Source organism: Oncorhynchus keta, chromosome 29 (genome assembly GCF_023373465.1).
Source record: "Oncorhynchus keta strain PuntledgeMale-10-30-2019 chromosome 29, Oket_V2, whole genome shotgun sequence".
NCBI lineage: Eukaryota > Metazoa > Chordata > Actinopteri > Salmoniformes > Salmonidae > Oncorhynchus > Oncorhynchus keta.
The window spans coordinates 32,112,880-32,127,659 of NC_068449.1; the positions used below are offsets into that span (position 1 = coordinate 32,112,880).

Consider the following 14,780-nt stretch of genomic DNA (forward strand, 5'->3'; position numbering starts at 1 on the left):
TCTCTCTCTCTCTACCTCTACCTCTGTCTCTCTCTCTCTCTCTCTCTCTCTCTCTCTCTCTCTCTCTCTCTCTCTCTCTCTCTCTCTCTCTCTCAGGAACCACTTGCATGTACAATTTCAATGTCAAATCTCAATGTCATCACATTTAGCTATATGATACTCTACTCGAAAATATGCTAAGGTGAATAAAATAAAAAAATCTAATCAAATAGAATTGGAAATAAAATGCCAAGCCACTTTTTTTAGCTGATGTTGTTATTATGTTAGTCGCCAGGTATCTTCCTCTCCGGCTCCGAGTGAGCCGATTCATTTCCACATGTCTTCTAACTTAGCCTTCCCAACTCCCACCTCCTCTCCAACCTCTGAGCCTCGGTAACACCATCCTCCATCCTCCACTACACCTCCACAGGCTCTAACTCCATCCCAACCTGTGTGTGTGTGTCTGTATGTGTGTGTGTGTGTGTGTGTGTGTGTGTGTGTGTGTGTGTGTGTGTGTGTGTGTGTGTGTGTGTGTGTGTGTGTGTGTGTGTGTGTGTGTGTGTGTGTGTGTGTGTGTGTGTGTGTGTGTGTGTGTGTGTGTGTGTGTGAGCCCTGTCCCTCCACATCCCCAGACGCGTCCATACATGACGGCGTTCTTCAACTCTCCCTCTCCCTCTGTCTCGGTGAGATGACGGCTCTGCCCTGTCTGTGTGTCTGTCTGTGTGAGGTGATGTGGGGATTACAGTCCTCTCGCCTCAGCCTAAACCATAGAGGAGCGAGCAGAGGGGCGAGGCGAGGGGAGCGAGGGGCTCGAGTTCCAGCGGCTTCGTACTGTAGCACATCTAGAGGTGTCAAATCAGCAATAACCCACCTGCCCCCAGCTAAATCCACCCAGAGCCCCCCAGTCTCTGCTGCTAAACTCTCTGGTTGCATCCTAAAGGGTACCCTATTCCCTATCGAGTGGGCTCTGGTCAAAACCAATACACCAATATGTAGGGAATAGGGTGCGGTTTGGGCCACATGCTCTCTGCTGCTGCACTGCAGTCTGCCTGCTCCACTGGACACATCATGGAATATATATCAGATCACATCGCACAGCAAACACGTGTCTGTATCACAGTATAAACCAGAGAAATGCGAGGACATTCTCTTACTTTATATGGTATGAACATTTCATCCTTAGTTATGAAACGATTGGTCCCTATTTTGATCAAGTACAGTATAACAAAGGGCATTTCAAATAACTATTTATCAACTGTTTATGAACTATTTGTCAACAATTTATCGACAATGTCAGCTTGAAGATGTGGCATGCATAAGGCATAAACTGTTACCTTTTCTCATAAAGGATTAGACGGCCGGTCATCATCGACGACTGTCAATGTTTTATTATAGACACTGTAGACATACATTATCTAGACAGCATGGTAGAGAGCTATACCCTATATCACAGTGTGACGGATAACTTAGTGTTCTATTCTATGCCCTTCTACATTTTCACCTAAAAACCATACGGTCGAATCTCGGAATAAAAACGCTATATTATAATTTGTAATACTTTCTAATCCGCTGTGAAATAATTGAATGCGACTTCCTTCCACCAGTGGTAGATATCGAGTTCCTAATGTATTAGTGTTGACTTGTTCTAAGCTATCACAGAGCCGAGAGGCTATCAATCCCCTGTCCATCTGGGGGATCATAAATCCACCAGCCAGGAGATGTTACCTTGTCATCTCTGACGAATACCTTCAGGTGACCATCTGTCACAGGCCCATATCCCCTCATCGCTGGTGGCACCAGGTTTGCTGGATTTTCTCGGTCTCATTTAAAGATTGCAGCCTAGCACTTGAATCGGAGTACTATACATGGTATGGTAATTCACTCCCGCTCTATCTAGGTAGGAATGTTTTTGTAAATGATGTCCAAAAATGAATGGAAGAATCCACTATAACATGAATACACTGTAAAAACAACACACAAAAAAAACATTTAAAAAACCCTCAAATGTAGTTATTTCAACTGATTATTATTAAGTAACTGGTTCCACAGTCTTTTTTTGTTTAATCAACTTTTAGGTCCAAGTGTTACCTGAACTAAAAAACTGTTGGACCAAACTTAGCTCTAACTTGAGAACTTTGTTCATAAATGTAGTCAATTTAAAATGATGTGTTTGCTCAGCTTATCTCATGTGTTCATTCAATTATAAATGAACAATTGGGCATCTTAACTAAAAAAAAAGGCTGTGCAACTGGTTACACACACACACACACACACACACACACACACACACACACAGGTTCTCAACATACATGGTTGCATTGTGCGTGTTCATTTATACAGTAATTATTATCAACATGTCATCACCTGGGATTTGAACTCAGAACCTCTTGGTTCATGGCATTCCCATCTTCCTGCTACGACACCATGTCTGTGTCAGTTATCAGTTAATCTGACTCTTCTCTCATCATTAGAAGACGGGGATGCTTTTAACCAAGAGGTTTTGAGTTCAAATCCCAGGTGATGACATGTTGAATATTAATTACTGTATAAATGAACACGCACAATGTAATCATGAATGTCAATGTATGTCAAATATGTTAGCTGAAAACATTGCACACTGTGTGTGTGTAACTAGTTCCACGCCCTTTGTTTAGGTAAGATGCCCAAATAATAATTTTATAGTTGAATGAAGATATGAGACTATTTGAGCTTTTTTTTTTCATACGTTTTCTCATGTTGGAGCTACGTTTTCTCATGTTGGAGCTACGTTTTCTCATGTTGGAGCTACGTTTTCTCATGTTGGAGCTACGTTTTCTCATGTTGGAGCTACGTTTTCTCATGTTGGAGCTACGTTTTCCCATGTTGGAGCTACGTTTTCTCATGTTGGAGCTACGTTTTCTCATGTTGGAGCTACGTTTTCTCATGTTGGAGCTACGTTTTCCCATGTTGGAGCTACGTTTTCCCATGTTGGAGCTACGTTTTCTCATGTTGGAGCTACGTTTTCTCATGTTGGAGCTACGTTTTCCCATGTTGGAGCTACGTTTTCTCATGTTGGAGCTACGTTTTCCCATGTTGGAGCTACGTTTGGACCAACTAAAAATGTTAAGTTCAGGTGACACTTTGACCAAAAGGTTAGTAAACAACAAAAAAGACTTTGGAACCAGTTCCTTAATAATATTTAGTTGAAACAACTACATTTTTGTGTGTGTGGCCTCTTGGTCCCACCTCTTACAGTATATGGATCAGCATCAGATGTTTTGGAGTTGCGTCCCAAATGGCACCTTATCCACCTTCTCCCCTGTATAGTGCACTGCTTTCAAAGTGGTGCTTGCTCTATATAGGGGATAGGGTGCACTATATACAGTACCTTCAGAAAGTATTCACACTCCTTGACTTTTTCCACATTTTTTGTTGTGTTACAGCCTGAATGTAAAATGGATTATATTGAGATTTTGTGTCAGTTGCCTACCCACAATACCCCATAATGTCTAAGTGGATTTCTGTTTTTAGAAATGTTTACAAATGAATAAAAAATTGGAAAAAAAATGAAAAAATGAAATGTCTTGAGTCAGTAAGTATTCAACCCCTTTGTTATGACAATCTTAACACGCCATGTAATAAATTGCGTGGACTCAGTGGTGGAAAAAATACCCAATTGTCATACTTGAGTAAAAGTAAAGATACCTTAATAGAAAATGACTGAAGTAAAAGTGAAAGTCACCCAGTAAAATACTACTTGAGTAAAAGTCTAAAAGTATTTGGTTTTTAATATACTTAAGTATCAAGTATAAAAGTATAACTAAATTCTAATTCCTTATATTAAGCGAACCAGACAGCACCCTTTCTTTTCTTTTTTTAAATGTATGGATAACCAGGGGCACACTCCAACACTCAGACATCATTTACAAATGAAGCATGTGTTTAGTGAGTCCACCAGATCAGAGGCAGTAGGGACGTTTAGGGATGTTCTCTTGATAAGTGCGTGAATTTGATTATTTTCCAGTCCTGCTAAGCATTCAAAATGTAACGAGTACTTTTGTGTGTCAGAGAAAATGTGTAGAGTAAAAAGTATGTCATTTTGTCAAAAATATAAATAGTAAAGTACAGTTACCCCTGAAAACTCGATTTAAGTAGTACATTAAAGTATTTTCACTTAAGTACTTCACACCACTGCATGGAGTAACAAGTCACATAAGTTGCATGGACTCACTCTGTGTGCAAAAATAGAGTTTTTTGAATGACTACCTCATCTCTGTACCCCACACATACAATTATTTGTAAGGTCCCTCAGTCGAGCAGTGAATTTCAAACACAGATTCAACCACAAAGACCAGGGAGGTTTTCCAATGCCTCGCAAAGTACGGCACCTATTGGCAGATGGGTAAACATTTAAAAAGCAGACATTGAATATCCCTTTGAGCATGGTGTTTATTAATTACACTTTGGATGGTGTATCAATACACCCAGTATTGCCGGAGAGGAAGGAAACTGATAAGGGATTTCACCATGAGGCCAACAGTTACAGAGTTTAATGGCTATGATAGGAAAAAACTGACGATGGATCAACAACATTGTAGTTACTCCACAATACTAACCTAAATGACAGAGTGAAAAGAAGGAAGTCTGTACAGAATACAAATATTACAAAACATGCGTTATGTTTGCAATATGGCGCTAAAGTAAAACTGCACAAAATGTAGCAAAGAAATTAACTTAATGTCCTGAATACAAAGCGTTATGTTTGGGGCAAATCCAATATAAAACATTACTGAGTACGAATCTTTCTATTTTCAAGCATGGTGGTGGCTGCATCATGTTATGGGTATGCTTGCCACCGTCAAAGACTACACTAGGGAGTTTTTTGGGAACAAAAATAAACGGAATAGAACTAAGCACAGGCAAAATCCTAGAGGAAAACCTGGTTCTTTCTGCTTTCCACCAGTCCTTCTGTAGCTCAGTTGGTAGAGCATGGCGCTTGTAACGCCAGGGTAGTGGGTTCGATCCCCGGGACCACCCATACGTAGAATGTATGCACACATGACTGTAAGTCGCTTTGGATAAAAGCGTCTGCTAAATGGCATATATATATATACTGTAATGAGATAAATTAATCTTTCAGCAGGATAGTAACCTAAAACACAAGGTCAAATCTACACTGGAGTTGCTTACCAAGACAACAGTGAATGTTGGCCTGCTTACCAGTTTTGAATTAAATATATGACAAGACCTGAAAATGGTTGACTAGCAATGATCGACAACCAACTTGACAGAGCTTGAAGAATAAAAATAAATAATGTACAAATATTGTACAATCCAGGTGTGTAAAGCTCTTACGGACTTACCCAGAAAGATATCATCTGTAATCGATGCCAAAGGTTACAGATGATGTGTTGACATGTGTTGACTCAGGGGTGTGAATACTTATGTACATGAGATATTCATGTATTTCATTTTCAATACATTTGACAAAATGTCTCAAAACATGTTTTCACGTTGTCATTATGGGGTATTGTGTGTTGGATAGGTTAAAAATATATATACATTTCATTTATTTTGAATTCAGGCTGTAATAAAAGAAAATGTGCAATAAGTCAAGGGGTATGTATGCTTTCTGAAGGCACTATGGGGATAGGGTGCCATTGCTGACGGGGCCTTGCTGTGAGTGTGAACAACTCCATCTCGGCTGTTTTGCTGTCCCTGGATCAGCGTTAGAGCGAGTCAACGAGGGCATCTTTTAGTTAGTGCGGTGTCCCATTCCCCTTCATCCATCTCGCCCAGCTGAGTAGAGCCGGGCCTCGTTCTTTGCTCCTCTCCCTGCTTTCTCGGCGGCAAGCCGTCAGATACAGTTAGCCAGGGCTGTGTTGGCTCGGCACACCTTCAGCATGCTGGTCAGATCACACCAGGCCCTAATCGCCAGCAACAGGCCGGCCCAAGATCTGAGGAGATGAGAATCTAAGGCGAAGATGGCTCCAGGCGCCTCGCTGCATCACTCCCCTGGGACCCCTCTGCCCCCCCCCCCCTTGATTCACCCCCCTCTGTACGCACATCCTCGACCCTCTCCAACCCCCACCTCCCTCCACCCCCTAACCACCCATCACATCTTCAAAAGCACAGCCCCACCTCCCTCCAGGTCCCAGCATAATGTTCTCTCCCTCGCTTTCACTCTCCATCTCTCTCTCTCTCTCTCTCTCTCTCACTCCCCATATCTCTCTCTCTCCACTTTGATTACTCTTAGCACCACGAGAGCACTCGGCTCTGCACCAGCTCCTTGGGTATTATCAAAACCAATCAACATGAAAGTTTTCATAGCAGCACCCACGGAGAGATGGGATTGAGGGGGAAGAGTATTGGGGGAAAGAGAGACGGGAGAGAGAAAGAGGAGTGTTTGGGGGTATTTTTAAAGAGAATAACAATAGCGGAATTGAGACATCACAGTAATAAGGGCGCTTGGGGGAATATTGAACAAGTTGGAGAGTTAGGGGATGGGTGGATGATAGATCCCTTTAAGCAGGGTCGGCCCGCTCATTAGGCAGGATTAGGATGGCCGCCTACGGCGGCAGATTGACGAGGGCGGCATTTTGAACTAAACTGACTAAGATGTACCTCCAACAACACATACAAATTCACATAATTCTGCCCGAAAACAATGACAATTTCTCTCAACCAGTGGCCTATGTGATTTCTAGGTGAGCGCCGATGCTGCCCTATGGGAAGCAACTCCCACGTTGTCAAAGGCGGGGAGGCAAATGATGTATCTTGTCCATTCTGAGCGCGCATCTCCAGGGTGCTGCGGGAAGAGATGCATCGCTGCAGCGCTCCACCAACATTACGCCAAAACAATGATCTGACATAAATCATGTATCAGATATAGCATATGGTTAGAAGAGTATGTGGCCTTTTCTGTAGCCTACAGGCTGGAGAGAAACCTGACCTGATTGGTGTCACACTTTTGCCCCAGCTAACACATCTGACAGTAATAATCAACTCATCACGATCTTCAGTTTAGGATGCAATTAGTTTCATCAGCTGTGTTGATTAGGGACGGCCCCCGAGGACTGGAGTTGCCCATCCCTGTTGTAGGCTATACCTCAGTAAGCACAGACCGACTCTGGCGCATTTTGGGTGTCTTTTTTTTTGTTGTGCAGTCTTGACTGGCCTTGTTTTCCACATCCACTGACTTTGTTTTTGTGGTCCGTTCAAGACGAAATCTGAATGAATTATAGATGTCTATGTTTGGGTCAAGTTTTGTCTAAGTCTGGACCAGCCTTGATTTGGCCCAAACGTAGACGTCTATAAATGACATATTTTCAACTTCAGAACCGAAAATGAACTTGATTTCAATGTCCAGAAAATAAGTATTTTAGACGTCTTTACAACGTTATTTTGCTTACTGGGACTATTCTTGTTGGAACTGCAATTTGTTTGTCTCGCCTAGGGCAGCAGAATGTCCAGGACCGGCCCTGCCTTTAAGGGATGGAGGAGTGATCTGTTGGAAGAGGGGGATTCTAGAGCAACTGTGGTGGGGTGTGGGCCACAAAAAATCTGAACTCATCATGAGGGGCCACATTAGCTTGTGGGTCTGCGTACTCACATCCATACCCCCCACCTTGTGAGCAAAACATTCCCCCCCCCCATGACAGCGAAGAGAAAATATTTACGTTTTAAAGTTCATCTCCTGCAATTCTGAAAAATTTGCCTTGAGGCATAGAGAAGATGTTGCTGTTTTAAAGCAAGTTTGTTGCAATTCTACAAGTTTTGCCATGGGATGGAAGCAAATGTTTGCAGTTTTTAATATGGTAACTGATTTCCAATATTTCATGGACTTGTGGGATTGTACCAGGGGTGTTATATATGAGTTTATACACTTGTGTGCTTTGTGTATAAGTGTGTGAATTACTATTAGTATCATTTTCATGTTTCTTTTTTTGTTCTGATGCTCAAAAACACATTGCATGTGTTTATGTTTGAGTGTGTGTGGTATCTTGTTTATTAGAGAGAGAAATTAACACGTAACATCTAGTAAGTTGACTGTTGTGAGGTGTCGTCATGTGTGCCATATTGTGTCTGGTTCTACAGAGCTTCAAGCTGAACGTGGACAGTCACTGTTCCCTGAAAGACTGTGTACTAATACATTGTGTCTGGTTCTACAGAGCTTCAAGCTGAACGTGGACAGTCACTGTTCCCTGAAAGACTGTGTACTAATACATTGTGTCTGGTTCTACAGAGCTTCAAGCTGAACGTGGACAGTCACTGTTCCCTGAAAGACTGTGTACTAATACATTGTGTCTGGTTCTACAGAGCTTCAAGCTGAACGTGGACAGTCACTGTTCCCTGAAAGACTGTGTACTAATACATTGTGTCTGGTTCTACAGAGCTTCAAGCTGAACGTGGACAGTCACTGTTCCCTGAAAGACTGTGTACTAATACATTGTGTCTGGTTCTACAGAGCTTCAAGCTGAACGTGGACAGTCACTGTTCCCTGAAAGACTGTGTACTAATACATTGTGTCTGGTTCTACAGAGCTTCAAGCTGAACGTGGACAGTCACTGTTCCCTGAAAGACTGTGTACTAATACATTGTGTCTGGTTCTACAGAGCTTCAAGCTGAACGTGGACAGTCACTGTTCCCTGAAAGACTGTGTCCTGGAAGAAGGCAGGCAGCTGCTGGAAGTCATCATCTCCCACAAATCAGGTACGGCTCTCACTGCTCTCAACCCTCACATTTATTATTAATGTTTATATTAACATACTGACCTTCAGAATGTATAAATCTTAAAGTAACCGCTTCTCAAGCAAGGGGAAGGGGGGAAAGAAACGGCCTTTTTCAACATACATTACCAATGGCATTCTATCTGCAGTGGATTGAGCGAGTGAGTGAGTGAGTCCGGGCAGGCTGGGAGAGATTGGTGCTTGTGACTGGGTCGAGAAATGACAGAGAGGAGAGGTGGAGAGTGAAAGGGGTGGAGAGCGAGAGAAATGATAGAGAGGAGAGAGAGCGAGGTGCCGTGTACTGTATATGAAGAGAGGGAGTAAGAGAGAGGAAAAAGAGAGGGAGGAGGCACTGTGTATATGAAGAGAGGTGGAATTAGGAACAGCAGGACTTGAGTCAGAGGCCATCATCCAGACGTTCTCTCCTCTCTGCTGGGCCGATTATTCACCTAAAGCATCCAGCCAGCCAGCCAGCCAAGCGCTCAGCAAATGTACAAATCCGCTAAGCTGACCTCCCAGTTGGCGAGTTGTCTCCTCGCTGGCTCTTAAGCTGCCCACCATTAAAAATGCAGATGGCCTCCAGGATCCTGGAGCTGTTTGAAAAGCTCTGACAGGAGAGAGGAGAAGAGAGGAGAGGTGAGAAGAGCCCTACTGTGATTCACTAGAAGCAGCTCTCTCCCATTCTCTCTATCTCTCTTTCTCCCTCTCATTCTCTCTCTCTCTCTCTATCTATCTCGCTTTCTCTCTCTCATTCTCTCTCTCTCTCTCTCTCTCTCTCTCTCTCTCTCTCTCTCTCTCTCTCTCTCTCTCTCTCTCTCTTCTCTCATTCTCTCTCTCTCTATATATCTCTCCCCTCTCTCTCTCTCTCTCTCTCTCTCTCTCTCTCTCTCTCTCTCTCTCTCTCTCTCTCTCTCTCTCTCTCTCTCTCCCTCCCTTCTTTCATCCACATCTCATCTGCATTGGTTCCTAGTACCTTCATTCGCTTACTATTGGACGACACAATTCTTAGCAAATCTCTCCCCCTACTTCCCGCAATGCAGACACTAATACCGGTTTCCTAGCAACTCTGCAGATCAGTCATGATAATTCCACAGGTATGAGCAGTGTGTGACATTGTTGAGCAGCCAGTCACTCAATAGATACTACAGTCAGTGTGTTTGTGCGTGTACATGCATATGTGCGTGCCTTTGTGCGTGCGTGTGGATTACAGGGTCACATTCTGCCCTGGCTCATTCATCTTGATTTGCACTTTTTAATTACTTTGAACAAACAGGATTTGGGTGAATCATGGCTGCTGGTAGAAAGACAGGGCTGGAGTAACATGCTGATGGTTCTGCAGGTGTGGGAAGGGATTAACTCTAAACCAGCGACTCATCACATGCAGTACACATACTGGTGTGTACATATACATTAGTGAACATAGTACAGGGCAGATCACGTAGGCATCTGTGTTCAGCATAGAGAGAGCGAGGTGGACCACTGAAGAATTCATGGTAATATCAAATGAAGAGCATTACTACCTCACTCAGGCTATGGAATCCCTTTCCAAAGGCCGATGAAGAAGGTATACAATTACTATGATAATGGGTCAAATAGTTGATCATAATAAAATGCTAAATATCCGTACATACAGAGGCATGAATGAAGGATTTTAAGAGGGTTGGTTGGATAATCCAAAAGACTGGATGTTGGCCATTCCTCTCATTTTCTCTCTCTCTCTCTCTCTCTCTCTCTCTCTCTCTCTCTCTCTCTCTCTCTCTCTCTCTCTTTTTCTTTACCCCGCTCTGCTTTTTCTCTCTCTCTCCTCTCTCTCTCTCTCTCTCTCTCTCTCTCTCTCTTTCTTCACCCCGCTCTGCCTTGCTCTCTCTCTCTCTCTCTCTCTCCCCGCCCTGCCTTGCTCTCTCTCTCTCTCTCTCTCTCTCTCTCTCTCTCTCTCTCTCTCTCTCTCCTCGCTTCTGCCTTGCTCTCTCTCTCTCTCTCTCTCTTTCTTTACCCCGCCCTGCCTTGCTCTTGCTCTCTCTCTCTCTCTCTTCTTTACCCAGCCCTGCCTTGCTCTCTCTCTCTCCCTTTCTCTCTCACTCTCTCTCTCTCTCTCTCTCTCCCTCTCTCTCTCTCTCTCTCTCTCTCTCTCTCTCTCTCTCTCTCTCTCTCTCTCTCTCTCTCTCTCTCTTTCTTTACCCCGCTCTGCCTTTCTCTCTCTCTCTCTCTCTCTCTCTCTCTCTCTCTCTCTCTCTCTCTCTCTCTCTCTCTTTTTCTTCACCCCTGCTCTGCTCTGCTCTCTCTCTCTCTCTCTCTCTCTCTCTCTCTCTCTCTCTCTCTCTCTCTCTCTTTCTTTACCCCGCCCAGCCTTGCTCTCTCTCTCTCTCTCTCTCTCTCTCTCTCTCTCTCTCTCTTTCTTCACCCCGCTCTGCCTTGCTCTCTCTCTCTCTCTCTCTCTCTCTCTCTCTCTCTCTCTCTCTCTTCTTCTCCCCTTGCTCTGCCTTGCTCTCTCTCTCTCTCTCTCTCTCTTTCTTTCCCAGCCCTGCCTTCACCCCGCTCTGCCTTGCTCTCACCCCGCTCTCCTTGCTCTCTCTCTCTCTCTCTCTCTCTCTCTCTCTCTCTCTCTCTCTCTCTCTCTCTCTCTCTCTCTCTCTCTCTCTTTCTCTTTTCACCCCGCTCTGCCTTGCTCTCTCTCTCTCTCTTCTCTTTACCCCGCCCTGCCTTGCTCTCTCTCTCTCTCTCTTTCTTTACCCCGCCCTGCCTTGCTCTCTCTCTCTCCCTCTCTCTCTCTCTACTTTACCCCGCCCTGCCTTGCTCTCTCTCTCTCTCTCTCTTTTACCCCGCCCTGCCTTGCTCTCTCTCTCTCCCTTTCTCTCTCACTCTCTCTCTCTCTCTCTCTCTCTCTCTCTCTCTCTCTCTCTCTCTCTCTTCTTTCTTTACCCGCCCTGCCTTGCTCTCTCTCTCTCTTCTCTCTCCTCTCTCTCTCTCTCCTCTCTCTCTCTCTCTCTCTACTCTACTTTACCCCGCCCTGCCTTGCTCTCTCTCTCTCTTTCACCCCGCCCTGCCTTGCTCTCTCTCTCTCTTTCTCTCTCTCACTCTTTACACCGCCCTGCCTTGCTCTCTCTCTCTCTCTTTATCTCTCTCTCTCTCTGGGTCTCGGTCTCCTACATTCTTCCCTCCCTCTCTATCTTTAATATATCTTCTCTCCCTCTCCCTCCCCCTCTCTCTCTCTTTATTATCTGTCCAGGCCTGAGGGACATGCTCCAGATGACCGTACACCAGTGGCAGGAGCTCCAGAGGCAGATCCGCCGCCAGCACAGCTGGATGCTGCGCACTCTGGATGCCATCAAAGCCCACATCCTGGCCACTGAGGCTGAGGCCTCTCAGGAGGCAGAGACCACGGGTCCACTAGCCAGCCCCAAGGTAAACTGGCTGCATGCAGACTCCATTTCCCCCCTCATATCCCCCATTTCCCACCTCCCAACCGCCACCACCTGCCTGCCCCGCCCGCGTGCCTGTCCGCTTGCCACTGACTGAAGTTCACCCGCTCTCCCTCTCGTCTCCTCTTCCTCTAGCCCACGGCTATCCAGTGCTCACTCAGCAAAATAAACAAACAGAAGGGGGAGATGGGAAGGGTTGCTGCTATTAGCATAAGAAACAGCTAAAGCTTCCCAGTTAGAAGTTACTGGGCATGGGAAGGAGGGAGGGAGGGACACGTAGTTGTGCATGATGTGAATATGAAATATTTCATAAATCAACTCTAAAGCAATGGTGGTGGTAGCATGAATAATTTGACAAGACAAAATGCAACAAACGCACACACACGCACGGGAGCAACAGACACAAAATTCACACACAATTATTTGTAGCTCAAAATGTGTGAAACCCAATTTATGTTCCTTGCATTTAATGTGTAATTACCGGCGTAGTCATTCTAGGTTACGATTGCTCATTGTTTAATTGCCAATTGTGATTTGGTAATTACGCTCAGATCTGATTTTGGTGGAAGGAGGCATCCTTTCCACTTACCCAGAGAGGCAGAGAGAGAGAGAGAAATGTATTTGTGTTTGTGCATCAGAAGGATATGAGCAGCCATGTCAGAGCACCAGCACAGCTCGGCTGGATTTCCCAAGGGGCCGTGCGACGTGGAGGTGCAATCTTCACAGCATCGCTCCTCGCTCTTCCTTCTTCTGACCATAATCTCTTCTTCTTCTTCTGAACCAAATGAGAAACACAATCCCTTTTTTCCTCCCATGCATAGCATAGCCAGCTGGCTATCTGTACAGTGTCTCCTTTTCTTTCCCCTCCTCCTCTCCTCTCTCCTCCTCTCCTCTCTCCTCCTCTCCTCTCCCCTCCTCTCCTCCCCCTCCTCTCCTCTCTCCTCCTCTCCTCTCTCCTCCTCTCCTCTCCCCTCCTCTCCTCCCCCCTCCTCTCCTCTCCTCTCTCCTCCTCTCCTGCCCCTCCTCTCCCCTCCTCCCCTCTCCCCTCCTCCCCTCTCCAGGTATTTTACTTTAGTAGTGGGCACGGCGCATCCCTCTTTCCTCTTCGTAGGCGACGACATAAATAATCCTGCTGCTTTTAAATTGTTTTGTTGCAATTAGAAATCACCACAATCAGTGTGATCAGTCAGCTCTGACATCCATTAGCCGCTTGGTTACAGCAAATTAACACAGAGACGAGCCAGTGATTCATTATCCCATAGCTGTTAATGACGATCAGATGCATTGCCTAATTAGAGCGCGGCCATTGTGGTGGGGGGAAGGTCAGGGAAGGAGCCACAAATCTCCTCTTAGCACTGTGTGTATGGACCCGTCCTGACTCTTTGACGAGGGGGCACGGGGGTCGGGTAAATACCATAGGAGGATGTTGACGGGAGCAGGATGAGAGGTGTCATCTTCTGGATGGAGGGATGGATGACGGGGTGACGTCACCCGAATGGTGGGATGATAAAGTCACGGGTATCGTCCAACAGGTGGTGTTTGTGGTTCATCCATCAGGCATTATCAACGTAGGAGGTTCGCCTGAAGTTCTTTAATGCTCTTGTAATGCGCGTGCTGCGGAGATGTTAGCTTGTGATAATGGTGGCCTTGTGTACTCCATATAGCTCATGTATTAAGCTTCATACGTTGGGAATTTATTGTGAAATCAAACATCAACCTAGTTATAATGGAGAACATAGGAAAATGGCCTTCTTCTACGACAACACTGTTTCTTTCCGGTGTCCCATTAATTCCTAATGTTCCTAAAAACAACAGGTGCTCTTTGAGGTCATTAATTCGAGCCTGTGTTAAAATGCCACATAGAAGAGCAATGCGACATGTCACTGGGGTAATAACGTGTGAGATGAAGACACTAACGTTGCCCCCACCACGCATTAAGGTGTGTATAAAGCAAAGGTGCGTCTCTCCTGGCGGCCATAACGCTTTGTTGTTATTGCGGAGACCATATGCTCCTCTCTGCCGTCTCCCTCGTTGATGTTCCCGAGTCTGAATCATTTTCCATGGGACCATAAAGTTTTTAACATGGCTGGATGCTGGTCAAATGGTAATCCTGAGGGAACCCTGTCTTGTTTAGTTATTCTCCTCTAATTAAATTGTTGGGGAAGATCACAGAGCGGAGAGAAGAGAGGAGAGAGAGAGAGAGAGAGAGAGAGAGGGGAGCGAGAGGAGAGCAAGAAGAGAGAGAGGAGAGAGGGAGGAGAGGGGAGAGAGGGAGGAGAGAGGAGAGAGAGAGGAGAGAGGGAGGAGAGAGGGAGGAGAGAGGGAGGAGAGAGGGAGGAGAGAGAGAGGAGAGAGAGAGGAGAGAGAGGAGAGAGAGGAGAGCAAGAAGAGAGAGAGGAGAGCAAGGAGAGAGGGAGGAGAGAGGAGAGAGAGAGGAGAGAGAGAGGAGAGAGAGAGGAGAGAGAGAGGAGAGAGGGAGGAGAGAGGGAGGAGAGAGAGAGGGAGGAGAGAGAGAGGGAGGAGAGAGAGAGGAGAGAGAGAGGAGAGAGAGAAGAGAGAGAGGAGAGAGAGAGGAGAGAGAGAGGAGAGAGAGAGGAGAGAGAGGAGAGAGAGAGGAGAGAGAGAGGAGAGAGAGAGGAGAGAGAGGAGAGAGAGAGGAGAGAGAGAGGAGAGA

General features: G+C 45.4%; 1 protein-coding gene across 3 annotated transcripts in view; it reads left to right on the forward strand.

Annotated features, from left to right (window-relative positions):
* LOC118362193 (A-kinase anchor protein 6-like) overlaps positions 1–14,780 on the forward strand; it is a 215,816-nt gene that overhangs the window by 92,405 nt on the left and 108,631 nt on the right. For all 3 annotated transcript variants that reach the window (XM_052486435.1, XM_052486436.1, XM_052486437.1), the window contains exons 6-7: positions 8,574–8,670; positions 11,914–12,089. In XM_052486435.1, coding sequence (XP_052342395.1) covers positions 8,574–8,670; positions 11,914–12,089 — 273 coding nt within the window. The remainder of the gene's footprint in view (positions 1–8,573; positions 8,671–11,913; positions 12,090–14,780) is intronic.